The 26989-nt window shown below is 56.0% G+C and overlaps 9 protein-coding genes across 9 annotated transcripts; 4 read left to right on the forward strand and 5 right to left on the reverse strand.

The window, feature by feature from the left end:
* Positions 1–2585: 2585 nt before the first annotated feature.
* C7974DRAFT_440889 (uncharacterized protein) lies at positions 2586–3354 on the reverse strand (the record flags this gene model as incomplete). Its single annotated transcript, XM_046145346.1, has 1 exon — positions 2586–3354. One exon carries the CDS (start codon positions 3352–3354, stop codon positions 2707–2709), a length of 648 nt encoding a protein of 215 aa, XP_045993859.1. The 3' UTR covers positions 2586–2706.
* A 1050-nt stretch (positions 3355–4404) lies between these two features.
* On the forward strand, positions 4405–6505 carry C7974DRAFT_415935 (uncharacterized protein; the record flags this gene model as incomplete). Its single annotated transcript, XM_046143938.1, has 2 exons — positions 4405–4864; positions 4917–6505. The coding sequence occupies 2 exons, from the start codon at positions 4405–4407 to the stop codon at positions 6503–6505; spliced, it is 2049 nt and encodes a 682-aa protein (XP_045993860.1).
* A 904-nt stretch (positions 6506–7409) lies between these two features.
* On the reverse strand, positions 7410–9020 carry C7974DRAFT_400398 (YIF1-domain-containing protein). Its single transcript, XM_046142501.1, has 3 exons — positions 8865–9020; positions 8524–8768; positions 7410–8444 (listed from the first exon to the last, which is right to left on the reverse strand). Exons 1-3 carry the CDS (start codon positions 8911–8913, stop codon positions 7734–7736), a joined length of 1005 nt encoding a protein of 334 aa, XP_045993861.1. The 5' UTR covers positions 8914–9020; the 3' UTR covers positions 7410–7733.
* Positions 9021–9029: 9 nt separating this feature from the next.
* C7974DRAFT_465252 (signal recognition particle, alpha subunit, N-terminal-domain-containing protein) lies at positions 9030–11131 on the forward strand (the record flags this gene model as incomplete). The annotated part of the gene is made up of 2 exons (XM_046146290.1): positions 9030–10332; positions 10383–11131. Exons 1-2 carry the CDS (start codon positions 9165–9167, stop codon positions 11129–11131), a joined length of 1917 nt encoding a protein of 638 aa, XP_045993862.1. The 5' UTR covers positions 9030–9164.
* Positions 11132–11171: 40 nt separating this feature from the next.
* Positions 11172–13469, reverse strand: C7974DRAFT_32597 (uncharacterized protein). Its single transcript, XM_046138975.1, has 2 exons — positions 13372–13469; positions 11172–13319 (listed from the first exon to the last, which is right to left on the reverse strand). Exon 2 carries the CDS (start codon positions 12991–12993, stop codon positions 11311–11313), a length of 1683 nt encoding a protein of 560 aa, XP_045993863.1. The 5' UTR covers positions 12994–13319; positions 13372–13469; the 3' UTR covers positions 11172–11310.
* A 95-nt stretch (positions 13470–13564) lies between these two features.
* C7974DRAFT_400403 (Stc1 domain-containing protein) lies at positions 13565–15294 on the reverse strand. Its single transcript, XM_046142502.1, has 3 exons — positions 14608–15294; positions 14399–14560; positions 13565–14352 (listed from the first exon to the last, which is right to left on the reverse strand). The coding sequence occupies exons 1-3, from the start codon at positions 14818–14820 to the stop codon at positions 13855–13857; spliced, it is 873 nt and encodes a 290-aa protein (XP_045993864.1). The 5' UTR covers positions 14821–15294; the 3' UTR covers positions 13565–13854.
* Positions 15295–15762: 468 nt separating this feature from the next.
* Positions 15763–18593, forward strand: C7974DRAFT_341325 (uncharacterized protein). Its single transcript, XM_046139273.1, has 3 exons — positions 15763–16084; positions 16134–17935; positions 17985–18593. Exons 1-3 carry the CDS (start codon positions 15973–15975, stop codon positions 18525–18527), a joined length of 2457 nt encoding a protein of 818 aa, XP_045993865.1. The 5' UTR covers positions 15763–15972; the 3' UTR covers positions 18528–18593.
* On the reverse strand, positions 18594–20529 carry C7974DRAFT_400410 (WD40-repeat-containing domain protein). The gene has a single exon (XM_046142503.1). The coding sequence runs from the start codon at positions 20425–20427 to the stop codon at positions 18766–18768; it is 1662 nt and encodes a 553-aa protein (XP_045993866.1). The 5' UTR covers positions 20428–20529; the 3' UTR covers positions 18594–18765.
* Positions 20530–24244: 3715 nt separating this feature from the next.
* C7974DRAFT_440905 (major facilitator superfamily domain-containing protein) lies at positions 24245–26215 on the forward strand. The gene is made up of 3 exons (XM_046145347.1): positions 24245–24620; positions 24669–25466; positions 25562–26215. The coding sequence occupies exons 1-3, from the start codon at positions 24501–24503 to the stop codon at positions 26096–26098; spliced, it is 1455 nt and encodes a 484-aa protein (XP_045993867.1). The 5' UTR covers positions 24245–24500; the 3' UTR covers positions 26099–26215.
* The last annotated feature ends 774 nt before the right edge of the window (positions 26216–26989 follow it).

Here is a 26989-nt window from a genome sequence, read left to right on the forward strand (position 1 = left end):
ATTCCGTTCAATACACACTATGCAACAACCGCTCAGTCGCAACTCCCCGGCCCAGCGCTCTCGCCAAACCTTTCTTCCATGTGTAAGCGCTCGATCTCACCAGATGCATCTCGAGTGCAACACGCTCCTCAAGCCATCGTTGCGAGTCCATATATGGCCATTACACGGCCAGTCTAGTGTGTATCACAACAGCTCCATAGGACATGGTGGCGCACAACAAGAGGAAATACCAACCTAGGATCATCGCTTCACTCGCCGCAGTACCAAGATTTGTGTTTGTGTTGTGCTGTACGGGCACTCATACCGACCACTCACCTGCCATATTCAGTGTGGCGACGGCTCTTGCAGTGTTGTCTCCACCAGGCCGTGTACCTACTCGTCCATCATGAAACGACGGTATATTTCGATTGGGAAGACGATTTGGAGAAGTGCGATGTGCAGGTACGTAGTGTCGGTGCAAAAGTTGCAGCACCACGCCAGTTGCAGGGGATAGCACTGTGGCGCCTCTTACCTAGCCTAGGCACGTGGTAAGTGGATGTCAGGCTGGTGGACGTGCGAGGGTGCGCACTGGAGAGAATCGTTTCAAGCAGTGTGTTCACGCCTCGCAGGTAGTGGCAAGTTCTGATATGGCTCTGCAGCACTTACAGTCAAGTCAAACGTCTACTTTCAATGACTATGTTGTCCACAAATCGAGCGGCTTGAGCAGAGTATGCAATGCTTTCGCACCTGTGGGGATAGAACTGACAGCGATGGAAGCTTGTCACTAGAATAATTGAGAAAGTGGCATAAGTATTGGAAAGGAAGCTCATCTCGGCCAGCCCGGCTCACTTGAATGTTACCTGGCTTATGGCTAATTTCACTTCCAGCAATACTGAGGAGACACCGGTCGCTGGCCTTAACCCACTGCTCCGACACTGAAGACACAATATCGTCGCGCCTCCCCCATCCAATCCTCTAGATATCCACTGTCACGAGCATTCAACACGGTGCCTTGATGCACCAGACAGCCAAAACACTGCTGCAGACTGCTTTCAAATTGACCAACGGAACGAGTCGCGTAACGTTGCCATCATCGATCGGGCTCCTAGAGCGTCACTTATCGCTGTTGCCTACGAAGGATTACACACAAGCATTTCGACCGCGGAGCGATTACACGATGGTAACTGACTATAACCTAACGTAACAAGGTACAGTAAGGTCTTTGTTGGATCTAGACACCCCCCTTCTCATGTGTCATAACTGATGAGTGATATGCTCCTCTAATACGTATGGTTGAGTGGGTCAGATACATTCATATCGATCCTTTTTCTGACGAAGATTGCAGGTAGTAGGCTGACGAACAATTACGGCGTATCGCTCACAAACTGTTGACGGTTGCCTGAGTTCTAAATGGGTCGAGAACGATGAGGTTGGCTGCTGCTATTCCACATGAACGAGAGCGTACCGTGGGTGAGGGTCAGATGGGCCTAAGGACTGACGATGGTCGGTAATGCGGATGGCGAACCCGCCACCCGCCTCGTGGAGCGCAATGGTCACGCTGTATCAACGACCCACCTCACCATCCATCCTCATCTTGCCTCTGTGACGCCGCTTCACGTTGGCGGCGACCATGCGTTTATTTGGAAGCTGTCCAGGCAGCAGTGAGTCATGGCTCCTCGACCCCTTCAACGTGATCAAACTCGAATCACTCTAGCTCATCGCATCGCGCCGCCGCTCACAACACGTTGCAACTTTGGTCACGGTGTCAGCAGACTTCGCGCTGCCTTGGGTGGAGCAAGTCACGCGGGTGACGCAGGATTTACGTTGTATCGGGGGCTGAAAGCTGAATGTGTGGCGGCGTGATGTGTCGCCTGCCTTGACTGGCGATCCTTGGCTGGCTAGCTAACGGAACTGCCGTCTTCGCAGCGCGATGGTGTGGAGGTGACTCAGCCTGGGCCAAGCCCCCGTAAACCGGAACAAGTCGGCTTCCGCGATCATTCCAGAAACGCGAGGCCGAGCGTGTGACGACTCAAGGCCATTTGCGGCCCTCCAACAAGCGCAAAGTCTGCACTTGTGCACGCAAGAGGCGCAAACGACTGCTCGCTGGAGAATTTTCGGGCTAACCCTCGATCCCCGGGGTCGGCATCCAATCACCCACCCTTCGAGGAGGCACAGTGTATCGGTGAGGGACAGGGCCATGCATGGCTTGTTTTTGAGGTTCATGTCCGGCACCAACAGCCTGTCGTTCGACGGAACATGTTTGCCGGGCGCGCCGAGCAGAACAGTGAGGTGGCAGCAAACAGGTCATTTTCGAGGCCGTTTGCGTCATCACCGACCGCACGGTGACATGCGAGATGAAGGCATTCGCGCAGCGGCCACACAGCAAACGGAGATGCAAATGAAGAATGTCGCATCTGCCTGGCGCGACCCAGCTGTGAACGAGGGGTTGTCTGGGTCTTAGCCCCTAATTACGCCACATTAGGCATGTTGACGCCGCCCCAGGATGAGGCATTGTGCGTTAATTCGCCAGGCTCAGCTAACGCAGACCGCGGGCCAATGAGGATCGGCGTGTAGTGAGGAGTGCATCACTTGGCGATCCATGCCCTTGGACTCGAAGCAGCCGAGGGCTCAGCTGCTGCTGAATGTTGGTCCACGGGTATCGACGAAAGGGAGAGGACAGCCTGGCTGTGCGATGATGCGAACGCGTGTTCCAGACGTTTGGTGTATTCAGGGCATGGAAACAGGAGTCGCCGTGTGTTGCAGCGAGGCTTGGACGCGCACCGGCCAGACCAGCCCTGCTTGCTGGCAGGCTTGGACGCGGTCACTCGCAGGCGCAGGCGCAGGCGCGGGCAGTGTCCGCTGCACGCTGGCAGGGCAGCCTGAAGCGGCGGTGATGGAAGTGCATCGAGCATCGAGCGTCTCACCCAACGCTTGGACGGCTCGCCGTAGACGCAGCGACAGCGCTTCATCGTGAAGGCAAATGCGATCAACACAGCGGCAACTTCGGTGACATGGCTGCCTCAAATCATGGCAACGCGACCCGAGGCCATGTGTGGAAGATGGCAAATTCTCACCCAATGTAGCCCAAGAGGCGCGATGAGTCTGAGAGTGGTGGCAAGATGGCCCGTGCGCGGCTGCCGCGATGACTGGGAAGGCTGTGAGTCGGGGGCTGCCTATTAACTGGCTGTCGCCGCGCTTCCGCTCTCCCTCATCAGAACAGCAGCAATGGACTTCACGATACCTTACAGCGAGCCCTCGGGCCCCCAATAGAGAAAGCAACACCCTGTTGCCGTCTCTGCTATCGTCAAATCCATCGCTGACTATTCGCCCACCGACTATCCTCCATTCCGCCTTTGTCCAGGTAACAGCCAGCATCGACCCCGTCGCCGCCACGCTGCCGCCTACCGCAAGGACTCTCTTCGCAACCTATCGTCGCTCGCCTGACGACGAGGCTGCCTCATAAACCTCACACCCGCCACATATCCACCCGACTCCGCGCATAGTACCTGCCACTCTCCACTCGCCCACCGCTACTTCCCTGTCCACGTCACCCAACATCAACATCGGACAGCATCTCGACCCATCTATGCACCCCCGCCAATAATAATATCTCAACATAGCACACGCATTCCCGGTTCTATACCGCCGATTCTCGAAGTTCTAGCTCGGTGATAACCTCTACACGGTCGTCGCCAACTCGAATACTCTTGCATCGACAACCAGAACATTGCAATGCTTATCACGGTCCACACTATTACTCCAGTCACTCGTCGCTCAGAATCTACCACTTTTCAAAACAAGGCCTTCTTCACCGGAGGTTTCGCCTGCTAGAGCCCCCGCACCACCTCGATCCTTAGCCTTTGCGACAGCACCAGCTGTTACAGAAGCTATCCACTCGGAGTGTTCTGCCGCCGGTCTCTCTCGCAGGTCTTGTTTACGGTAACTTCTGCAGCTGACAGTGACTGGAGTACCCTCCGGTTCTGCAACTGGGCATCTTCGATCACGTAACACCTGTTCGAGGCCATCCTCAACTGCAAACTCGATATCAACCTCGACCTTCGACGTGTAAAATCTCGACTTCGCTCTCCTCTATTTCCAGCTCTTGAAGACCGTCACATCACTTCGACTATATCACGACTTTTCTTAGTCCTATACGTTTGAATTTGCGACCCGGAAAGATATCAAGAACTCGAAAGTGCTCAAGACGCTTCGAAATCACACGACGGAATCTAAGGTTATTCCGTACGGTTTGTCTAATCGGTAACTTCTCGGTCACCCCACGACCACCCGATCACGCCTTGCGCCACACCCCGAGGTCTACTTTACGGTCAGCACTTCGAGACGTAACGTCAACGCCGAGTCACACCTCACTCCCTACTAGTTCATTTGTTATAAGAGCGTTGCTTCTGTTTCCTTTTAGTCAACATGAGCCTCGACTTCTACTCTCGTATCTCTGGCATCTCGCCAGGGAGTCTCCCCTACGCTTCTGCTCTTTCTTCATCAGCTTCTTCCTCTACCTCCTCCGTGTTCTCGGATGCCGCGTCACAAGCATCCAGCACAAGCTCAACATCGTGTCCCTCCAACTGGGAGTCGGACGAATGGAGCTCCAGCAATGGACAGATTGCCACGGCAACTGCCGTTAACTTTTCAAACATAGCTGCCCTTCAGCCCATCAGCCGCGTGAGCACCTTCCCTCAGTACCAGGCCTCAGCTTGCCGGGAGACTGCCCAGGAGAGGCTGCCATCGCTGCGCCAGGCTGAGCTTATTGCCCCGGTGGATCAGCGACAAAACCCGCGACGATCATCAACCACGATCAATCAGCGCGCTCCTCCTCAGTTGGTTCGACAAAGCGACCGCAAGGTCAACTTCGTCGACTGCCTCGTCGGTTAGTTCCATCGATACTCGAATTCCGTTCCTCCACTGACTTGTCACCGAAGATTCCGCCACCCAAATGGTTGAGGTTATCTGGCAGCTTTCTGAGCCCAAGAGCCGTTGTGAGACCGCTGCTGGACGTGGTGTGCTTCCTCTGCGCACCTTCATCCAAGAGACTCTTCGCCGATCTCGCACCAGCTACTCCACTTTGCAGGTTGCTTTGTACTACTTGATCCTCATCAAGTCGCACCTGCCCCAGCATGACTTCACTATGCAGCAGCAATCTGAAGAGGCTTCCATGCGTGCTTTGCAGTGCGGACGTCGCATGTTTCTTGCGGCACTCATTCTTGCCTCAAAGTATCTGCAGGACCGCAACTACTCCGCTCGCGCATGGAGCAAGATCTCTGGTTTGAAGGTTTTCGAGATCAACACCAACGAGATGGCCTTTTTGGAGGCTGTTAACTGGAAACTCCACATCACCGACCCCATTTGGGAGAAGTGGCAGGAAGTTGTTCTGCGACACACTCCTACCAACCCCCCGGCATCACCGGGAGCCAGCCTTCCAAACACCTGGAAGGATGTCATCCCTATGTTGACCCCCGAGTTGGAGATCATCACCATCAAGCCAAAGGCACCAGCCACACCTGTGCGTCCTGTCTTCACGTCGGCACTCAGTCTCAGCGCGTCTCGTCTGCCTACCTCGGCTGGCTACGGCTCGCAAGAGAGCACCCCAACTCCCGCTCTCTACCAGGCTCCTCGCTTCCTCGAGCCGAAGCCTGATCTGCTTCCTCCTACGCCCATGCGCTTGGGTCCTCTGCCTACGCCTTCGTTGACACCCCAGTCCATTGCCAGCTCTACTCCTGCAGCGAGTGTCTTGGCTATGAACTCTCGTCGTTCTTCGATGTGCACCGCAATGCAGCAAGCACAGTGCTCGTCTTTGGCGCGCTCCTGTGTTGACCAGTTCAACCCAAGCGTCAGGAACGGACTTGAGGCTTATCACTTCCCGAGCCGCAGGCCTTCGCTGGCACCGTCTGTTTCATCTGTGTCCTCGATCTCCTCGTCACCCGAATCGATGATTACAGACAACTCACGCTCTTCGCGCGCTTCGTCAATCTCCTCAGTCTCGTCTGTGTCATGGGCGCCTCCAAGCCAGGCCAGTTTGGCCCGGCTGGCGACCTGCCGCAATGCGAAGCTGCCTTACCCAGTGCTCTCGAAGTGCAACGAGTATGCCCCCAGCGACCCCACCTCCTCGCCTGAGTCTATGGACCGCTACCAGATCGATGATGCGGACGCGACCCCTATGCGCGTTGACAGCCCTGCGTCTACCAAGTCTATCAGCCCCTCGCGCAAGCGTGGCCGTTCGTCTACGATCGACCTCCAGCACAGCGTGCGTCACTTGTTGACCAGCTCGCGCCCCAGCTTCCAACTCCACAGTCAACCCACCGTCCTGCCTGATCGATCCATCGCCCAGCCATCGTTCTCAACATTTGAGAGCGAGTTGAAGGGGCTGCAGCCGCCCAAGACCTTCGCTCCCGATTGCTCCCGTCTGCCAGTGCAGAAGGATTTTGGGAAGAAGCGGACTTGCTGCTCCACCGAGGCCGCGCATGCATACCACCGATCAGGACCTGGTATGTGGGACGGCGTTCTCTTGTAAAGTCGACAAGATCGGCTTTCACCGACAAAGCAGAGCCCCAAAGAGGGCATCGAAGAAAGAGCCGGCCTACATTGCCTTGGCACCCATCCCCTTTTGCAATCTCTTACACCCGCATGTGTATACATCTCCCTATGTCTCTACCTCTGTACGAGATATTCAACATCTATATTCCGGCAAGCGAGTCTTTTCCTGGCGTTCTCTGTTTGGCGTTATTGTGCACGGCTCGACAGGGCTTTTGGTGGGCGGGCCTTCTGCTTCAGGGTAATGACTGCTCGGAGTAGCAAGGCTTCTGGCACAGCGGCGCGTGTGGTATGGATCGGATTGGCGTGCGCGCCTGGCTGCATCGGCATAGGCATGGCACGGCACAAGGAGCCTGCTGGGAGTTAGTTGCGAGCGTGTATGTTTAGTCGTGTGCGCGACAGGACGGGACGTAGTGGTAGTCGTAGCGGTAGTGCAGATAGTAGTAGTGGTTGATGAGGAAATTTATACCCATTCCACCTTTTATCACGATTCTAGTCTTTTCCGTTCCCACCGTCTTCTTTGTTCGCGTTTCTGCGCCCTGGTGATAAGTACCGCTGCGCCCGTTCTTTTAGCCCCGCGAGCACACTTGCTGCCTGGAGGGTCCTGCAGGCCGTGACGTACAGCTAGCCACGCGGCCACGGCTCCCACGGTTCCTCCACGGTGTTGTCTCGAGGCACCACTGTCCTGTAGCTCTGGAAGTCCATCGCACGCCAGCGAGTTCAGTACGTACAGCGCATCCAGCTCACATGCGTCTTGACGGGGTTCTCTTGACTTGACTTGAGAGTGTGCGGTGTTTGTCTGCTTTTTTGGGGGGTTGGTACAATGTGGCGTGGCATGGCATGGCAGGGGGAGTGGAAGTAGGACACGTGGTGCAGGCAGTCCACTGCTCAGGGCGGGCAGAGGGGTGGATGAGTGTGGTTTTTGAACGAGTGTGTTTATCGTAGAATTTGTGGTTGTATTTGTATTGTATTGTAATCTGCATGCTTGTGCGCCGCGCTTGTATGCGTGAAAGAAGATGCGCGCTGGCGTGGATGCGTATGCACTTGTCATGGAGTCCTACGCTCTCCACGAGTCTCCCGCGGTGTCTTCGCCTGCGCTCCCAATGCTTCTCCTGCGCTTCTGGTATCTCTGCGCTTTTGTCATCGTTGCTGAGACTCTCCTGTCGCTGGGACTCCTGTCGCCGCTGAAGCCCCTGTCACGCCCCCCCTCACACCTTGCTCAACCACAGCATAAACCCAGCCTGCACCAAATAGCTATACACGAACAAGAACTGCGTGCGGCGATTCCGCTGCGCCTTTGCGCCCGTGAACCCGCCCGGCGCGGCGCCGAAGCCCGCCTGCGCGCTCTGGTCCGGCAGCAGGACGTACCTCAGACTGCGCAGCAGGAAAAACGCGTTCGCGCTGAAGAAATACGCGAAGATGGCCCATGCGAGCCAGGAGCCGCCGATGCCGAGCGACGCGCAGGTGTGCGACAGCAGCAGCGACACGATGACGTGGACGAACTTGTAGCCGCTGTAGGCCACCAGGTCGAGCAGCTGCGACGACGAGGTGATGGCGAGCAGGTACGTCCCCGTCTTGAGGACCAGCACCTCGGCGCCCATGACGGCGACTGCGACCGAGGCCGTGTAGCCCAGCAGCTCTGGGTGGAAGGCGCCGCGCAGCCCCGCGAGGAGCGTCGACAGCAGGATGTACGTTACGAGCGCCATGGTGGGGATGTACATGTCGGGCGAGTTTGGGTCCTCGCGCGGCGGCAGGTACAGAGTGGCGCCCGCGGCGGTCGGGTCGGTGGTGTGCTGCTGCTGGCGCGACCACGGCTTGTGCCACCAGGGGAACAGGATGATGCGCAGCTTGGCGAGGACGTACGAGTTGGAGACGTTGAAGTAGTGTTTGAGGGCGCCGACGGAGACGTATTTGCCGATCTGGGCATGTCAGCAAAGAAGGTCTCCTATACTGCTAGCCACGGGGGTTGTGTGCTCTGCTCGTAGCGGGTAGACGCACGTTCTGGTCAATGTACTGCTGGCCGGCGTTGAAGGCCGTCTGGCCCATCTGCAGCCCCAGCTGGGCGCTGGGGTCGTTGATGAAGCCGCCAAAGGCCGGGTGCTGGCCGAAGCCGCTGCCCTGCTGCTGGGGCATGCCGCCGCCCTGCGAGCCGTAGCCATAGCCGCTCTGGGGTTGTGAGGGGGGCGGCGGCGGGGAGCGCAGCTGTGGGACCGTCGAGACGTGCTGGGGGATCGGGTGGTGCACTGGGCGAGTCAGTATTGTGCCCAGTTATACAGAGCTCCTCGCGTGGCTGCGACTCGACGGCGCTGCCATGACGGCGCTGGGACTCGGGCACGTACGCGGTGGTGAATGCGCCGGCGGCTGCTGCGGGTAGCTGGAGCGCTGCATGCTGGCGGCCGTGGCTTGCGGGTGGAGTGAGGAACGGGTGACTGCGCCGGCGAGCTGGAGGCGGCGGGGGCAGGATTGAGTCGGCCAGGGGGTGGTGGTGATATTAATTCACGGCCGTCTGCCTGCGCGCATAAGTGCAGCTCTCCGACCATCTGGCCACAGCCGCGCCAACTTCGTCATTGGTGCCCCGTCAAAGACGGCCGCCACCTTGACCACCGCACGCCTCACCCCACCACGCCCTAGACGCAGCCATGCTCGACACCTTCGAGATCGTCACCACGTCCGGCGTCGTGCTGTGGTCGCGCACATACGTCCCCGTCGGCGCCAACGTCATCAACAGTTTAATTCGCGAGGTCTTCATCGAGGAGCGCACACTGCCGCAGTCCGAGGACAGCGGGTCGAAGCCGACGTACAAGAAGGAGGGCTACACGGTCAAATGGACGCAGGCGAAAGATCTGGGGCTCATATTCGTCGCCGTCTACCAGAGCCTGGTGCACCTGACCTGGATCGACAAGCTGCTCGACAATGTGCGCGCGCTGTTCGTCGGCCTGTACGGCGAGCAGCTGCAGACGGAGCTGAGCAGCGTCGTCAATTGCGACAAGTTCGGGCCCTACTTCGACCGCCAGATGCAGGAGCTTGAGGGTCAGAGCGACTCGAGCGCCCCGGGCATCAAGATCACCACCCCCGACTCCAGCATCGACAACGACAGCGCCGAGGAGAGCGCGCCGCCCGTCAATCTGCACAAGACCCCGCAGCGCGCCCTGTTCGACACGAGCGCCGACTCGACCCCCGTGCAGACCCCCGACACCTCGCGGCCCGGCACCCCCGCAAGCCACCTCCTCGCCGCGAAGGGGCGGCCCGCCGGCGCAAAGATGTCGCGCAGAGACCGCAAGAAGGCGTCCGGCAGCCCGGCGCCAGTCTCGTCAGGTGACGAAGCCTCGGCGAAGCGCAAGGGCAAGAGCACCAAGAAGAACCGCACGTGGGGCGAGCTAGGCGCGGAAGAGGAGGACGGCGACATGGTGCTCGACTACTCGCAGTCAGACATCCGCGACAGCGCCGCCGACGCCGAGCTGGACGAGATCCACCAGGACACATGGGGCCGCAAGACCACCAAGGGCGAGTTCGTGCTCAAGGACCTCGACGAGGAGATGGACGCCATCATCCAGGAGCAGAACGCGAAGAAGGACAAGGCCGCGACCGCAGCAGCAGGCGGCATTGTCGGGTCAAGTCTGGGCGCGATCGGAGGATACTTCCGGAGTGTCGTGGGCGGCAAGACGCTTACAAAGGAGGACCTCGCCAAGTCCCTCAAGGCCATGGAGGAGCACCTCCTCAAGAAAAACGTCGCCCGCGAAGCCGCCGTCCGGCTGTGCGAATCCGTCGAGCGCGACCTCGTCGGCATGAAGACGCCCTCCTTCACAAGTACGTCCCGTCACCTCCCTCTCAAGCCCCCGTACTAACACAACCCCCAGCCATCGAATCCACCCTCCGCACCTCCATGGAAAAAGCACTAACCCGCATCCTCACCCCCACCTCCTCGCTCGACCTCCTCCGCGAAATCGCCAGCGTCCAAAAATCCCGCGCCCGACCCTACGTACTCTCCATCGTCGGCGTAAACGGCGTCGGCAAATCCACAAACCTGTCGAAAATCGCTTTTTTCCTGCTGCAAAACCACCACAAGGTGCTCATCGCCGCCGCCGACACCTTCCGCTCGGGCGCCGTCGAGCAACTGCGCGTCCACGTGCGCAACCTGCACGAGCTGAGCCGCCGCGAGGGCGGCAGCGTCGCGCTTTTCGAGAAAGGGTATGGCAAAGATGCGGCGCACATCGCGGCCGACGCGGTCGCGCACGCGCAGCGCGAGGGCTACGGCGTCGTGCTGATCGACACCGCGGGGCGGCGGCACAACGACGCGCGGCTGATGAGCTCGCTGGAGAAGTTCGGGCAGATGGCGGCGCCGGATAAGATTCTCATGGTCGGGGAGGCGCTGGTGGGTACCGATAGCGTCGCGCAGGCGAGGAACTTTAATGCGTCGTTTGGGCCCGGGAGGAATCTGGATGGGTTTATTATCAGCAAGACGGATACCGTGGGGGATATGGTGGGCACGCTGGTGAGTATGGTGCATGCGACGGGGATCCCGGTGGTGTTTCTGGGGACGGGGCAGCACTATAGCGATTTGCGGAACTTGAATGTCGGGGTTATCACGCGGTTGCTGATGTCGTAGGGGAGGGCTGAATGTTTAATGCGCGGGGAGCTTTGGGGAAGCACGACGGTCACTTCGCGTTGTACATGTACTGTAAATAAGTCATTTCTACCGCCATCGAAGCGCCTCGCATAACCCGCAGACCCGGACCGTGACCGTGGTATCTGACCAAACACCGTAAACTCCTTGCCCGGCTTCGACTAAGCCACCATCGGCACCAGCCGCCCCGCCGCCCGCATGCCCTCCATCTCATCCCACATCTCCTGCTGGAACTGCATCACCGTGTCGCCAAACTGCTCGATCTGATCCTGCGCGCGCGGCGCCCCAATGAGCACAATCCCCTTCGGCACCGCCACATCCGCGACCTCGAAGCAGCCGAATGTGACCAGCTTGAGTAGCCGCGGGCACGAGCGGAAGATGCCCGCCACGACCGCGGTGTCGACGACGGGGCAGAACGATAGGTTGATCTCGCGCAGGTGCGGGTACTGCTTCACGCCGTCGAAGAGGTCGGTGAACGTTGCGTGGGTGATGTGGCGGCAGGACGAGATGTCGAGGTACTCGAGTCGCTGGCCGGAGTGCGCCATGAGGGCCTGGAAGCCGCCGGAGGCGAGGCCGACGGGGTAATCTGTGGGGCCGTCCGGGTTGGTGTTGTCCATGTCGCGCAGACTGTTCACGTCGATGTAGCGGAGGGGCGGGTTGGGCCAGTCAGTGAAGAGGTGGACGTAGCCGGCGTCGGTGCACTCGGTGTTCTCGCTGAAGCGGAATTTGCTGATGTGACGGCAGGTGTTGTGGATGGCTTCGAGGACGGCGTCAGTGGGCTCGCTGTCGTTGTCGAGGAAGTGCTCCAGACATAGCGTGCGTAGGTGGGCGCCGACGGATGTGATCATGTGGATGAGCTTCTCGTGGGGAACCTGCTCGTAGAAGCGCAGGGTGAGGTGCTCGAGCTGTTGCAACCGAGCGATTGCATCAATGCTGTCAGCGCCGAGTTTCTTGCATCGCTCAAGCTTAAGGCGCTCGATATTCGGGCAGAAGGTTGTCAGTGCTTCGACAGCCTGATCGTCAAAGGCAGCATCTAGCCACTCGACTTTCAAAGACTTGAGATCCTGACCGCGTGCGATGAACAGCTCGATCCATTTATCGTTCGAAACGAGGTTGGCGCCTAGTAGCTGTATATCCACCAGTGATTTTGCCTTCTCAATCAAGTAATCGATGTTGGCGTCCTTGAACTGACAACTATTTCGGAGACTCAGCTTCTTGACGGTAGGACAGATGGCGAAGATCTGGTTGTAATCTTCTGTCTCGAGATAGGCTGCCTCGTGAATGGCTACGGTGTCCATGTCCGGCTGAAGAAATAGCTTCATGGTTGACGAGGTCATCGCGCGCTTCTTTGAGAAGATCTCGCTGATCCTGTTCATGATGCTCTCAGGCATCTCCCCAAGTTCATCGATATCTTCAGAGTGCATAGCAAGCTTCTCAATGCACAACTGTTGAAGTGACTTGGGGCCTCGCACTGTCAGTCCGTCCAAACGGTTGCTCTCGAGCTTTCTGCGGCCCTTGCGAACCACAGGCTTCTGCTTCGCCTTTTCTTGAGCCTTCGCCTCTTTCTTCAGCTCCTTTCCACAGGGTGTGCACAATAGGCCGCCTTGAGCACCTGCCTGGCTGTAGGGCGTGACTGTGAACTGTTTGTCGCAGGTCTCGCAGCGCTCCAGCTGTCCCGGCAGCTTCTTCACCTTCTGGTACATGTCCATGAAATCTTCGTCTGACTCATCGTTTGGCCCCTTCTTCTTCTTCTTAGACTTCTTCTTCGCTTCTTTTCCTTTCTTGATCTTTGCGATGGCATCGTCTTGATTGCGCTTGCGCTTGCGAGATCGCTCGGCAGCCATGGCAGACGACTCAGCCTGCAAGTCTGCCTCTACATCGTCGCCAGCGTTCGAGGGCCCTTCACCGTTATCATCTGCAGCAGCAGCATCTTGCTCGGCTCGTTGCACTCGGTCACGGTAAGAATCGCGGATTTCTTGGGCAGAGATGTTGTTGGCCTGAGGATGCGTCAGCTATCAGCTCACGGACGATATCCGAGCTGACAGAGTCGAGATTTGAGTGACTGCAGCGCAAAATCGTTGAAAGCCTGGGCAGTCTGCTTACAGCTAGGAAATCTGTCAACGCTGAGTGTGGTCCGCGAATTCCGGTCCCTCTTGGTCGTCGTCCTGCCCTATTGCCACACATCAGCTTTGTTTGCCACACAACTTTCAACAGGGACTCACATTGCGTTTTCTGCCTGCAAACTGTCTCCAAGCTTGCGAAAGAGAAAGACGAATGGTTAGTGTGAAGGAACGGGTGGTGGAACCCCGGAAGTCATACAGTGGTCGGTGAGTGGGACCGGGGGAGGCGCGTCTAGGGTCACTAGCGCCATCGCGCCATCACGTGTGTGGCGAGAAGCACCTAACGCAATTTTGATGCTCCTTTTTCATTCTCAGTTGAAAGTATTGACCAATCAGTAGCTCCATTGCAATTAAAATCCTTGAAAATAGAAGAAAGACCCAAACTACCGTCCCGAATAGACCCGGTTTTGATACCAGCACTCCGAAATCGACTGAAGTGCAGTATCAAAACCTCCATATCCAGATTCCATGCATGGCTGTGAACCCGCTGCCCTCGCATCAGGACATAACATGTCTCCAGATCCGGCTCAGCTGCCCTTCAAATCACCAATTCGTCATCGGTGTCATCGTCGGAGGATGAAGACTCTACCTTCTCCTCCTCGTCCTTGCGCCAGGGATTATCCTCCTCTTTTGGAGGAGGTTTCTATTCAAAGTTAGCTCAATTCTGCTACGACAACGGATGCATTGGTGACAAGGTGCACTTACATAAGCCTTGATCTTCGCGAATCCGTTCCTCATCTCAACGCGGTCGCTGCAGGATTGGGACCGCTCAGCAATGCTGGAGTCGAACGAGTGCATAGACCCAGAGCCGGACTGAGTGCCTGGCCTACCGTAGCGGTTCGGATCAAACCCCGTGCGAGCACTGGAAGAGCGCGCGGTGTCAGTGTGCCATGACTGAGTACGTGCGACATCGCTCCACGTTGCTGTCTCGGCGGGTCCAAGAGAGAACTCGGAATCGATCAGTGTGTCAGTCACTTGACCACTGAAAGACATAGACCGCTGGAACTGCTCAGATAGGTTAATACCGCCCCCTTCGTGTCTATGGCGGCTTCCGTCAGTAGATGCGAGATCCTGCCATTCACCCTTTGAAGTCAGTGCCATACGCGGAAGAGGGCCGGATGGCACTTACAGCATTGGAGTCAGTGTCGCGAGATGATGCAGACGAGTTGAAGTAGTCTGGGTAGTTGCCACTCGAGCTCTCCTGCCTGGTGAAAGCCTTCCTGGGATCATCGTAGGTTTGCTCCTCGACTGGCTCGCGCTCAAGTTGGATACTGGTGCAGTCGTAGCACCTCTTCATCGGCGTTAGCATTGTTTACTACAATCAGCTTGGGTACGTACAGCACTATCTGTGTTCTTGCGCTGGGTCTTTGCGAACTCCTCCAGGCCCTTCGTCTTATGGCACATGACGCAATCGAGCTCGACCAGCTGGCCACCGGTGCACTTGAAACACTTTGGATTAGTGTTGATCCTTCCTGCCTTGGAGACCTGGTAGCGGACGTCGGTGAGCTGCTTCTGGCTGAAGTTGGCTTGGTTGTAGTTCCTCAAACACATGGCGCATTTGAGCTTCGCAGGCAGAGGCACCTGGCGCAGCCTACGGTTGATCAGTAGCTAACATTGCGCTAGATGCGGGCAGTCATACCGCTCAATCTCATCGGGGTTGTATGCATGCACCTGCTTCCGGTTCTTGTTGGCCATTGTTCGCGGCTCTGGCGTATGGTGTGCGTGGTGTGGATTGTGGGTTGTGGGGTGTGCGAGTGAAAAGCGAGAGTGAGCGAGAAGACGGGTTTATATGCTGACAGCAAAGATGAGGTGAATGAGACGGTGAGAGCGAGGCTCCAGCGGTGAGAGAGCGGGAGTCCCAGCTGGCGTTTGTGGTTTGTCTTGGGAGGGCAGGAACGGTCGGCATCTAGTGCAAATAGTGGCAAGATGCAGAAGCCTGCAGAAAGACGTACGCTCATCTGTCACAGACCTACTATCGAAGCGAGTTTAAAGATACAAGTGCACATTGAACGACGTGAAGCCCAGGCTCACCTAGATCATACTGGTGAGCGGCTCCGGTGAGCTTGCGATGCCGCCTAGTGACTAGGCATGCATTGCTTTGTGATGCTGCCATCCCGTTGCTGCCAGTGTACGTCCTGGAGTGAAGCAGACGTTTACCTCAGGCAACTTTGGTTCCGCTCGAGTTGAACGTGTGTGATGTCTTTTGGACCAACTGTTATCAGGTGCTAGTTTACTTGCCTTTGCTACTCCTAATATACAATTCAGAGTATGCACTTGCTCCGGCTGAGCACATTGTGGATTTCACATAGATGCAATTGACTACAAGTTCTCCTTTTTTGGTGCTGGTGACGTGACGGTACCTGGAGACAATTAAGCGAGCCGCAGTAAAGAACGGACTGGCGAGATGGATTCGTCTACTCTGGATGCATTCAAGATCTCCAGGAGCTGGCTCGAACGTAGAATTGTATTGGCCTATTCAAGTGCAGGAGGGTTAATACAGTACCGAGTACCGACGTCGTTGATAGCGGCTATCGATAGCAGATAAAGTTAGCGGGCCACTCGTAGCCACCAAAAATGTGAAGTGGATAAGTGGATCCACGAATTTGTCCCGCACTTGGAGCAGAGGCGCAACATTTCTGACGCATCGCATTCAAAGTGGCGTCGTCGATTCCCTTCAGATTCAAGGCGGGCAGCAGCGGCAACATGGCTCCCTCAGTCGCAGACGGTCACCACCACCGCAGCACGACGAAGCAGCACAAGAAGGGCTTCAAGTCTCGCCATGCCACCAAAAGTGCGCTGAAGGAGGTCAGCAAGGGTACGGGTGTCTGCATATGTGCCAGGCCAGCGCGCTGACAACCGCATAGGCAAAGTCGAGGCCGTGGGATTCGAACGCGGCAGCCGCAAGACGCCCCACCAGCAGGTCATGTCGAAATTCGACCGTCGCAACCGCGCGAAGCAGATCCGCGTCAACAAAGACCACGAGCACGCCAAAGCCACGAATGTCTTTGCCGGGCGAGACAGCGCACCGCGCGTTGTTGCCATTGTGCCACTGTGCGCCGACATTTCTTCTGCCTCGGCAGTGCGAAGCTTGAATGCGGCGCTGGATATTGAGCAGGACGTTCCTGAGGCGGGATGGGTGCGCACAAACGTGGACCGCTTCAAGCAGAAGATCCAGTATGTGACTATGCAAAGAGACCTCCTGGCAGCACTCGATGCTTGCAGAGTAGCGGACTTTGTCGTCTTTGTGCTGTCCGCTGAGGAGGAGGTTGACGAGGAGGGCGAGCTGATCCTAAAGGCTGTCGAGAGCCAGGGTCTCACGAATACCTTCACGGTTGTACAGGCGCTGGACAAAGTCGAACCCGCAAAGCGCAAGCCGCAGGTCGTTGGGTCGCTGAAGTCGTACATTACACATTGGCTGCCGACCATCGAGCGCGTATACTCGCTCGACAACCGACAGGAAGCCTCGAACCTTGTACGATCGATATGCACAACCCACACAAAGGGCATAAGATGGAGGGACCAAAGGAGCTATATGTTCATTGAGGACGTTGCGTGGCCCTCTGGCAAGTCCGCAGTCAACGAAGATGGCACTGGAGACGTTGTCTTGACTGGTGTAGTCCGTGGGTTAGGATTGAAGGCCGACAGGCTGGTTCAGGTCGGCGACTGGGGCGACTTCCAGGTTGATCAGATTGTAGCCGCTCCTTTGGAGACACGAAAGAAGAAGGACGGCGACATGATGGTTGATGCGGAAGAAGAGGTCGTGCTGGAGCGCCCGACAGAGGACCAGGATGAGCTTGCTGCTCTCGCGCCTGAGGAGACGCTCATGGACGACGTCACACAATACGCTGCTTCTATTGCGCCTACTGAGCGCAAGGGAGTACTGCTTGACGACCACCACTACTTCTCAGACGAGGAAGACGAGGAGGCCCGCCCACAACCCAAGAGGATGCCACGGGGTACCAGCAAATACCAGGCTGCGTGGTACCTGGAGGACTTCTCCGACTCAGACTCTGACCTCGAGGATTTCGACATGGAGGACGCCGATGAGCCTCAGAGTGCTGTTGCTCACCCGGCGGACGGCGAGGAGGGCATGGATATCGACGGAAAGGCGATGACTGAGGGTGGTCCTTCAGAATACCCGCAGTCTGAGATGTTCCTGGATCCCTCGCCAGAAGACGAGGCCGAACAAATCGAAGCCTACCGGAAATCGAGAAAAACGGACGCTGAACAGGATCTCGAGTTCCCGGATGAGATTGAACTGCACCCGAACATGAACGCACGGGAGCGTCTCATGAAGTACCGTGGATTGAAGAGCTTGAGGCAGAGTGTCTGGGAGACTGATGAGGACCGACCATACGAGCCCGAGGAGTGGCAGCGCCTGCTCGAGATCTCCGATTACAAGCGCACAGCAACAAAGTTCATGCGCGAAGCCTGGGCTGGCGGCGTCAAGCCTGGCACACGGGTCAACGTCCACATCCGTGGCGTTCCCCTACACTTCCAGCAGTCACAATCAAGCCCAGTGGCTATGTTCTCGTTACTCAGGCACGAACACAAGCGCACAGCTTGTAACTACAGCATCCTGCTAAGCTCTGACTACGGCAACACCATCAAGTCCAAGACCGAGATGATTGTCCAGTGCGGTGCCCGCCGCATGGTCATCAACCCTGTAAGTTGCACTCGACCCAGCAAACACAAATATACTAACATGAATTCAGCTCTTCTCAGCAGCAGGCAACACGCCCAATAATGTCCACAAGTTCGACCGCTTCCTGCACCCCGGCCAGAACGCAATCGCCTCCTTCATGGGCCCGCTGACCTGGGGCAACGTGCCGCTGCTCTACTTCCAGCGCAGCACCTCTCCCGACGCCGTGTCCTCCTCTGGTCTGCAGCTCATCGGCACCGGCACCTCGCTCCCGCCTTCCATGAACCGCATCATCGCTAAACGCGTCATCCTCACCGGCCACCCCTACAAGATCAACAAGCGCGTCGTCACCGTGCGCTACATGTTCTTCAACGACGGCGACGTCAGGTGGTTCAAGAGCCTGCCGCTGTGGACGCGCAGGGGCAGGAGCGGCTTCGTCAAGGAGAGCCTGGGTACGCATGGATATTTCAAGGCGACCTTTGACGGCAAGATCAACCCCATGGATGCCGTCGCGGTTAGTCTGTACAAGCGCGTGTGGCCGCGCACGGCGCGGGCGTGGAGCGCGGCGGATGACGCGGCGGCCGAGGGAGCGGCGCCCATGCTGGTGGAGAACTAAGGGCCGCGATGATATGACTTGCATGATGGTAGATACCTAGGTAGACAAAATGGGCACGGCGTTCTTGTTCTCTTCACACGCGTTCACAGTGCTGTCAAACGGCTTTCAAGACATGATTCCATTGGCTCAGGAGGTCTAATCTGCCAGTCCGAGGGTATATGCTACCGAACCACCCTCTGCAAAAAACGCCGTAAATGCTGTGATATATCGTGCTTTTGAATTGCCGCCCCTCGCACACCTACACGCCCTTCTTGGCGAAGCGCTCCAGCGCCGGGCCGTACGCCTGCTTGAGCTGCTTCTGCTTCTCGATGTTGCGCTCCTTGCGCCTCTCCACAATCTCCCTGGCGCGCTCCTTCTCCTCGTCGATAACGTTCTTGCTGCCGCTCTTGCGCAGGTACCTCCTCAGCGCACTGTTGCGTCCACGGCCCCTCTTCTTCAGCTTCGCGATCTTGTCCTCGTCCTTGCGGTCGAGATCGCGCTCCTTGACGCGCTGGTCGTGGCTGGTCAAGTCGAGGTTGCCGACGAAGTTGGGGTCGATGGCGATCATCTCGGGCTGGATCTTTTCGAGCAGGGCGTGGACTTCGGTCTCGCGGCGCTGCTTCGACGTCTCGAAGGGGTTGGTGCCTTGCTCGAGGGTGTCTGGGTTGGCTTCGCCGGCGCCGGGCACGATGATCGAGGTGAAGCCGTTCGCGTGCCCGATGCCGAGGACGTCCTCGAAGGGGCAGAAGCGCACGCGGCCGGTGCTGTTGCCCTCGCCGCCCCAGGCCATGTATGGTGTGGGCAGGACAAGGTCGGGGTTGTGGGTGAAGATTTCGGGCTTGTAAATGTTGACCTGAGTGCCGTAGCCGACGGCTGTCAGGTTGCGGTCGGAGATGGAGAGTGAGGTGCCGGGGACGCGCAGGTGGTGCGTATGGATCTCCTTGAACATGCGGATGTCCCAGACGGACATGCGGCGATCTTGCGACGTGCTGACCATGTACGTGCCGGACTTGTCAACTGCAAGACTGCGGACGGGTCCGTGGTGGGGGAGCAGTTTGACGAGTGGTGTTGCACTGTTGGGCGACCATAATGTGACAAGACCCTTCTGGTGTCCGACGTGCAGGATGGCGTTATGTGGATTCTGTACGAACGCGGTTGGCGGACCGAGCTTTGTGTACATTTCTCCTAGTGACTGTCCTGTCGAAACGTCTGTGTATCTGATAATACCGGCTGTCGATATCGAGGAGAGGAGGAAATGGTAGGGGAGGTATTCGAGATGTGTCGCTTCCGAATGGTTTTTGAGCTGATGCAATTCCACGCCGTCGTTGCCGTAGATATACACGCACTTCTTCTGCGCAACCGCGAAGTTTTTCTGGTTGCTGACGTGCAGCCATCTTGCGTCTCGTACTGTCTCGTTCAGTTGCAGCTCGCACCCCAGCTTGCCGTCCCTCCAGTCGAATGTGGCGACGTGACCTTTCCTCCCTGCAATCAGTAGGTCGCGCCCGTTCCTGCTGTACTCGCATACATCGTATGGTCCCAGTCCGTCAAGGCGCAGCTCGAACCCTTTCTTCGCAGTCTCTGTCGCGACTGCAGCCTTGATCTCGTCTTGTCGAACCTTATATGTCCTTTCAAGCTCGTGTTCGGTTTCCAGCAGTCCTTCGTTGTTCTCTAGCAGGATTTCAACGTTTTTTGCTTCCAACACTGCCTGTTTTGTCTTATTTTCCAGTAACCGCAAATTCGACCTGAGCTTTTTGTCCTTCACGGATTTTGGCCTAATTCTGTCGCCGCGCCCATATTGCTTTGTTGCCTCTTCAGCGAATCGTGCCATTGCTCGTGCGTCTTCATCGTTTACAGGTGCGCTTTTTTGCGATTTGCGCTGAACTTCGGTGGATGTAGGCTTCGAGCCTCGGTCGGCGGCCATTCTGGCGGTTGCGCAATACGACCAGTCCTATGATCTAAAATCTTGGCCGACGAACGAGAAATTAGGTTGCGGAAGGTTTGTTGAGGCTCGACAACAGTGTTGCGCAAATGTGCTCGTCTTTGCCGCAACTTCATACCTACAAATTAATTTCTGCCGGGCGGTCAGTCACGCACTCTTGGCACTTGGGTAGAACACCACAGCGATCATCCAGTTTCATCGACTTCCATCATTGTCACTTGCATGTGACAAAAGGTTTCCAATCATTCCCAGGATTTAGTATTCGTTGACCTTGTGATGTGTGTGCATTATCAATACCAGACAGTCACCCTGCATGAGCTGGCTCGTCACTCAAAGGAGCAAATGTTTTACGCAGTGTCGCTCAGCAACCACTTCAGAGAAGTCTTAAACTTACAGTAAGCTTTCAACCACTTTTGCGCGAGTGATTCGCTGGTATTAAGGTACAACGTAAGCGTCAGCTTTCCAACTCGTGATTCTATATCGAATCGGTGTATCTGCGTACGCAGTCGTCCATCGTCCCCTTCTCAATGTCCGTTTCAGCTGTTACATCCTTCAACGACTTTCTCCTACCTCGTCTGGCCCCCACTCTCCATGAGTGCCTATTTTGAAAAAGTGTTTTGAAACGCCTTGCGCATGTTCGTCTTCGGCTTCGAGCTTATGAGCTTCTCCGAACCCAGTCATGAATAAATTGCGTTTCAGGGGAACACCTATGCGGTCGCCATCACATCGAGATTCACGCCGCCAGTCCCGATATGATTCATCCATGTTCACCCTCTCTAAAGTACCCCCGTCTACGTCGAACCTTCCAGTCACAAAGCCTGTCATAGCTGCTGCTGCGTTCGTGTCAAATTTGACCGTGCCATTCCGCACGGCAGCTTCCTGTCTGCGCGGTAAGCCATCGCACAAGAATCCTTGGAGATATCCTTCTGCCAGCGAAGCATCTCCATTCAACTCTGAGTACATCTGCGATCAACTCATGTGTTGCACTGAACATGAGTTCCAAGTGGAGGGGTGATACAACACATGCTTAAAAGGGAATGGATTCAACCCGCAAGTGAGAGAGCAAAGAAGCTCTGATGCACCTTGCGAAATGTCATCTTTTGAACGATTGCGTTCTCATAGAAAACGCCTCGAGTGAACAACTGGAAGCTCTGCCTGGACGGATCATTACAGACTTCAGCAAGAAGCACTGTAAGAAGGGTATGAATATAGACAGTGTGAACAGGGGTATTCACATACAAAAGGGTGCCCAGCAGCTGTTATAGTAAATCCTTGTACCTACACAGGCAGAGTCTGCCACATTCTATCAGCAGTCGCACCAGATGACGATCCAGAGCCTGCAAGATCCATTCAGAGATCCATCGGATAGGCTTTGGGAGGAGGACGAAGACGACACAAACAGCCTGCTCTTTCCAGTTCGAACTCCCTGAAAACCTTCAGGGTTTTCCATTCCAAACCCCTACACTTCTGTGCACAAGCGAGTAATACAGTATTGATGTTGTGTCGAACCCGTTTGCATACGTGAAGAAGCTCGGTTGTGCTGATGTACTGTAAGTTTTTTGGACATTAGTCTACAAACCTCTAACGTCTACTTAAAGGTAGTCAAGGCTAGTCTTAGGTCTTTCCTTATTCATTGCTGTCGTTGGTGTACATGAAGCTCCGGAAATGTTTGCGGTTGACTTATCTCGGATAAGGAGATCTGCACCACCACGGATATGTACCTAGTACTGTCACCAAGGCAAAGGAAATATAGTTACTCGTCAGAGTTACTCGTCAGTAGGCCATGCACGATCGTCTACTTTGACGACGCACACTATCATTTGGATTTGATGCACCGTCCAGATTATTTACTACCCAAGTGGGTCATGGGTGTCGCAAATCTCGATGGATATGCGCTGTCCCGTCTTCATTGTAACATAGCGGGAGGTCATGCTCCAAGACCTCGTTCGGCATGGCAGATGGGCTGCCGCACGCACAGCGATTCCACCCAGTGATAATTGGAGAAAGGATTATTGTTGCCTCCGTGGTACCTTCCGTTTGAGATGCCCGGCTGGTCCACGCGGATGAAGCGAATCTGCAGCCGTCCGGGTACTTTTCCGTACTACATATGTTTCGCGTTGTGGACATATGGAGGCAGCCGCCTCTTGTCAATTCCTGTCATTGTTTCGTTGCATTCGACTCCTACGTTTCGTGTATGTACCGTATCGATCGATTTCCGACACTCTGTCTTCGACCATGTTGCAGGAACTGTCACTCCTTGAACAGCACCGATCGGCAGAGCACGCGAGTCCACCCGGAGTCCTGGTCGACGTCGACCGTTGACGTTGGCGTAGTCCATCTACCCCATGGGGATGCCCGTGCGCTGCTGTCAATGAGCACTGTCCGTGTGGTTGACAATTTGCAATTTGTTGATGGGTCGGGTCCCCACGACTCCACGACTCCACGACTCCACGAGGGTGCCAAGCGCACACAAGCCAACAAATCCACAACAATCGCCACGGTCCTGTCTCCGCCTCCGACTCTTTTTCGACACACGTGAGCCGTAAAAGTCTCTATCGCCGGTATTTTGAGTAGACGGGCGGCCTGAGGTTGCGCTATTCGACCACTACTGGGTGATTATCGACGCGCGCTCCAGTCATGATGGCTACCAGCTGTTTGGGAAGCGCACGGGCAAAACATCTCCGTGGACTTAAGGCACCAAGACAAGGTATATTTACCGCAAGTATTCAGTCACGTTCCGAAACCCCCCGTGGGGCAGGCCTTTGGTGTTGCATTCCGCTGCTGGCCAAGAGAGAGACTCGACTTGGCGACGCTGTGATAGGCTGCACAAGGTGTGAATGTCCCTGGTTCCGTTCAGTCCTCAACAACGGACTCGAGACGAAGGCGACACGCTAGAAGTTCTAAGCCTAATAGTTTAAGCCGCACATGGACCATGCCCGCTTCACACGAGCGCGTCCCGCATGCAGCGTGCTGAGAGCGCCCGGTTGCTTCCCCGCATTAAAGCCCCAGATAAATCTTGGGGAAGTCTGGGCCCTGCTTGGCCTAGCACGTAGTGGGACGCCTCTGTGCCAACCTCTGCACTCAAAACCATCACCCTGTCCACCTCCAAGAAACTTGTGGCTTGCCATGGCCAGTTGGTGTCTCTTCGATGGCGACAAGAGCGCAAAGCGTCAGGCTGGTCTCTGGGCTCGTCACCGGACCTTGTAACGAGTAATGCATCTGCCGGTGAACGTGTCTCCAAACGCGAAATTTTGATGTTTGATGGGGTGGCAAAGGCCTTGGTATGCGCTCGTCCTTCCCAGAGAAGTATTCCGCTGGTCGCTCGCGGTCAAATCACTGTTTGGCTACTGAGATCGGCGCAAAGAGATCAAAAGTCAAGAGACTGGGGTATGACAATAGGTAGTCACGAATGATGTCAAATGCGCAGGAATGAAAACGAGACGCTTGCCACTGGCTGCATGCGTGGCTCCCGTATCGTGGTGACCACCGAGCTCTAGAAAAGTGCGTTCGATCGGTGGTAGCAAAAGAGGTTAAGCGAAACATCGGACCTTCGCTGGGTAGGGACCAGTAAACATCACGAGCTATTGGCGCAGACCGCTAGTAATGCCCAGAAACTGTCTGAGTGGCCCATCCCTCCGATCCAAACGCCTCTTAGAGTATTCCGTGTTTAAGCCTGAGGCTGAGTCGGGCAATTGCCATCGGAGCTTCCGCTAAAACCTAGGAGCCATGCAGCAGCGGCCTCAAACTCCAAGGCGGCCGGGAGAAGCGCCAACAAGTGTCTTGGTATGCGTTGAAACGGATCCCTGGAGTCGTCGAGATCCTTCGGGCTGTCGCCAACCCGATACGGGAACTGATGTGTATGTATCACGAAGGGTGCCCTGGGTATCGTGGTTGTATAAAGATCTACTCCGCATCCCCAGGTTTTGCTTCCCCAGATCATCAGTGCTCTCTGCAGATTGACTGGTCCTCTCCATCACTCCACTTCACACTCAAGATCTAGTATCTCGAGATCGACTTGTTTCTCTTCATCACTCTCCACTGAAACAACACTCAATATGGTTTCCTCCGATAAGAAGGACAACGAGGTTGTCATGCTCGAGCAGCAGAGAACCAATGATTACCCAGAGAAGTCCATTCCGGCCATCGCAAAGGTCGATTACTCAGGTGCCTACGAGGTATGTCTACACTTTCGCTATTGACCAACTCCTACTGACATTGTCCAGAAAACCGACCCTAGGGAAATTGCCCTTGTGAAGAAGCTGGACCGATGGATCATGCCCATGTTGTGGTCCATGTACTGGCTCAACTACCTTGACCGCAACGCTATCGCTCTCGCTCGTCTGGACGACCTTGAGGCGGATCTCAACCTCACCAGCACACAGTACCAGACCTGTGTGTCTATTCTGTTTGTCGGTTACCTGCTTGGCCAAATTCCCAGCAACATGTTCTTGAACCGAACTCGTCCCTCCCGCTACATGGGTATCTGCATGATGCTCTGGGCTGTCGTCTCCGCTGTCACTGCTCTGTCCAAGGACTTCAAGGGCCTTCTGCTCACCCGCTTCTTCTTGGGTGTCACTGAGGCTCCTTACTACCCTGGTGCTGTCTACCTCCTCTCCATGTTCTACAACCGTAAGGAGGTCGCCACTCGCATTGCTATCCTCTACACTGGAAACATCCTTGCCACTGCCTTCGCTGGTCTGATCGCTGCTGGTATCTTTGAGGGTCTTGGTGGTGTCGCTGGTATCTCTGGATGGCAATGGCTCTTCATCCTCCAGGGTATCGTCACCTTCTTGATCGCCATCGTCGGATTTTTCCTTCTTCCCGACTTCCCTCACAACACTTGGTGGCTTACTCAGGCTGAGCGCGACCTCGCTGTATCTCGCATGGCCATCGATACTGTTGGCAAGAGCGAGGACACATCCGTCTGGACTGGTTTCCGCCAGGCTGCAAAGGATCCCATGGTCTGGATCTTCGCTTTCATGGCTCATATGCATTTAGCTGCCAACGGCTTCAAGAACTTCGTAAGTCTCCTCTGGTTGTGTTGGTGGTTGGGGCAATGCCCTGGTCATGGTGGTGGTCGTGGTGGTGGTGAAAGCAACGCTAACAACGATATTAGTTCCCCACTGTAGTCAAGACCCTTGGATTCAACCGAACCATCACTCTTGTCCTCACCTGCCCTCCTTACCTCATCGCTGGTGCCGTTACGATCGCCGTCTCTTGGTCGTCTGGAAAGTTCAACGAGCGCACATGGCATATCACCATCTCCAAGATCGTTGCCACTGTCGGTTTCCTCGTCGCATGCGCGCCCCTCGGTGTTGCAGGCCGCTATGTTGCCATGATTATCTTTACCATTGGTACCTACGGTGTCAACTCTCTTATCCTGGGTTGGTGCGGTTCCACCTGCGGTCAGACTCCTGAGAAGAAGGCTGTCGCAATTGGCATTGTCACGACTGTCATGAACGCCTCCTTCATCTGGACCCCATACTTGTGGCCCACATCCGATGCTCCCCGCTACGTTATTGCGCTCTCGTCGTCCGCTGCCTTCTCCATCGCCACATTCCTCACTGCGTGGGTCGCCAAGATCATCTTCATGCGCCGCAACAAGGCGATGCGCGAGTCGGGCGAGGAGGTACAGACCTTCTTCGTCTACTAAATGTGTGCAAGATCTGTTCACTACATGCGCGAGCACTTTGCAAGTTGGTGGCGCTGGATTTGGTCGGCTACGATTGATTTACGATTTATGAGAAAGCGAATTAGAGCGCTGGTTCTTTATTAGAACGCTTCTACTTTAAGAGCAATGCCGATATGATATCTGTTAATACTCAAAAAACCGTGCCACTTCTTGTATGCGCATGCTAATGTTATCTCGTCAAAACACCTGCTGCATCTAGGCAAGTCTGACCAAACACTTGACACTGATGAGCTGCAGAACCATCACCAAGCAACTCCGGTCAAACGCACATGCCCTAAGAAAAAAAGATTCTGATAAGATCATTGATCCGTGATGCCTGATGCTGCAGTTTGCCAAGTGGGTGCATGCAGTACAGTGAGATTGGTGTTCGACAAGCTGCAAGCCATTCTTTCTTTCTCTCGGTAAATAGTTCATCCTAATCTCATCTAACACTTCTGCATACGCGGTCACAGCGTCACGCACTCTACAGTAACAACGTCAGCACACTCTCAGGCAAGTCACGATGCTTGTCGCGGCTTCCATCGATGCCATCGAGAGTATCGATCACGCCATTGCTCAGCCCCGCACCTTGGGTCCCTTGCGTCGCCCTTCATCCGTCTCACTCACAACGTTTCCACACATCACAGCGCGTCACCGATCAGCATTCGAGATGCCTCACTCGCATCCTCAATGCTGGTCCAAGCGTCAGCGGCGCGATCAGCCCGCGTGCATCACGAACACATATGCAACCCAAGCCTCCACACTTTGACCCCGCCATGAAAGTGGCTTCTGGGCAAAACTTGGGGTAGCTTGGTGCCTCTCGGCCGGAGGCGTCAAACCAGGAAATACGCTAGAAAACGCATGGAAGGCGCG

Source organism: Boeremia exigua (genome assembly GCF_020726555.1).
Source record: "Boeremia exigua strain MPI-SDFR-AT-0100 chromosome Unknown C7974scaffold_10, whole genome shotgun sequence".
NCBI lineage: Eukaryota > Fungi > Ascomycota > Dothideomycetes > Pleosporales > Didymellaceae > Boeremia > Boeremia exigua.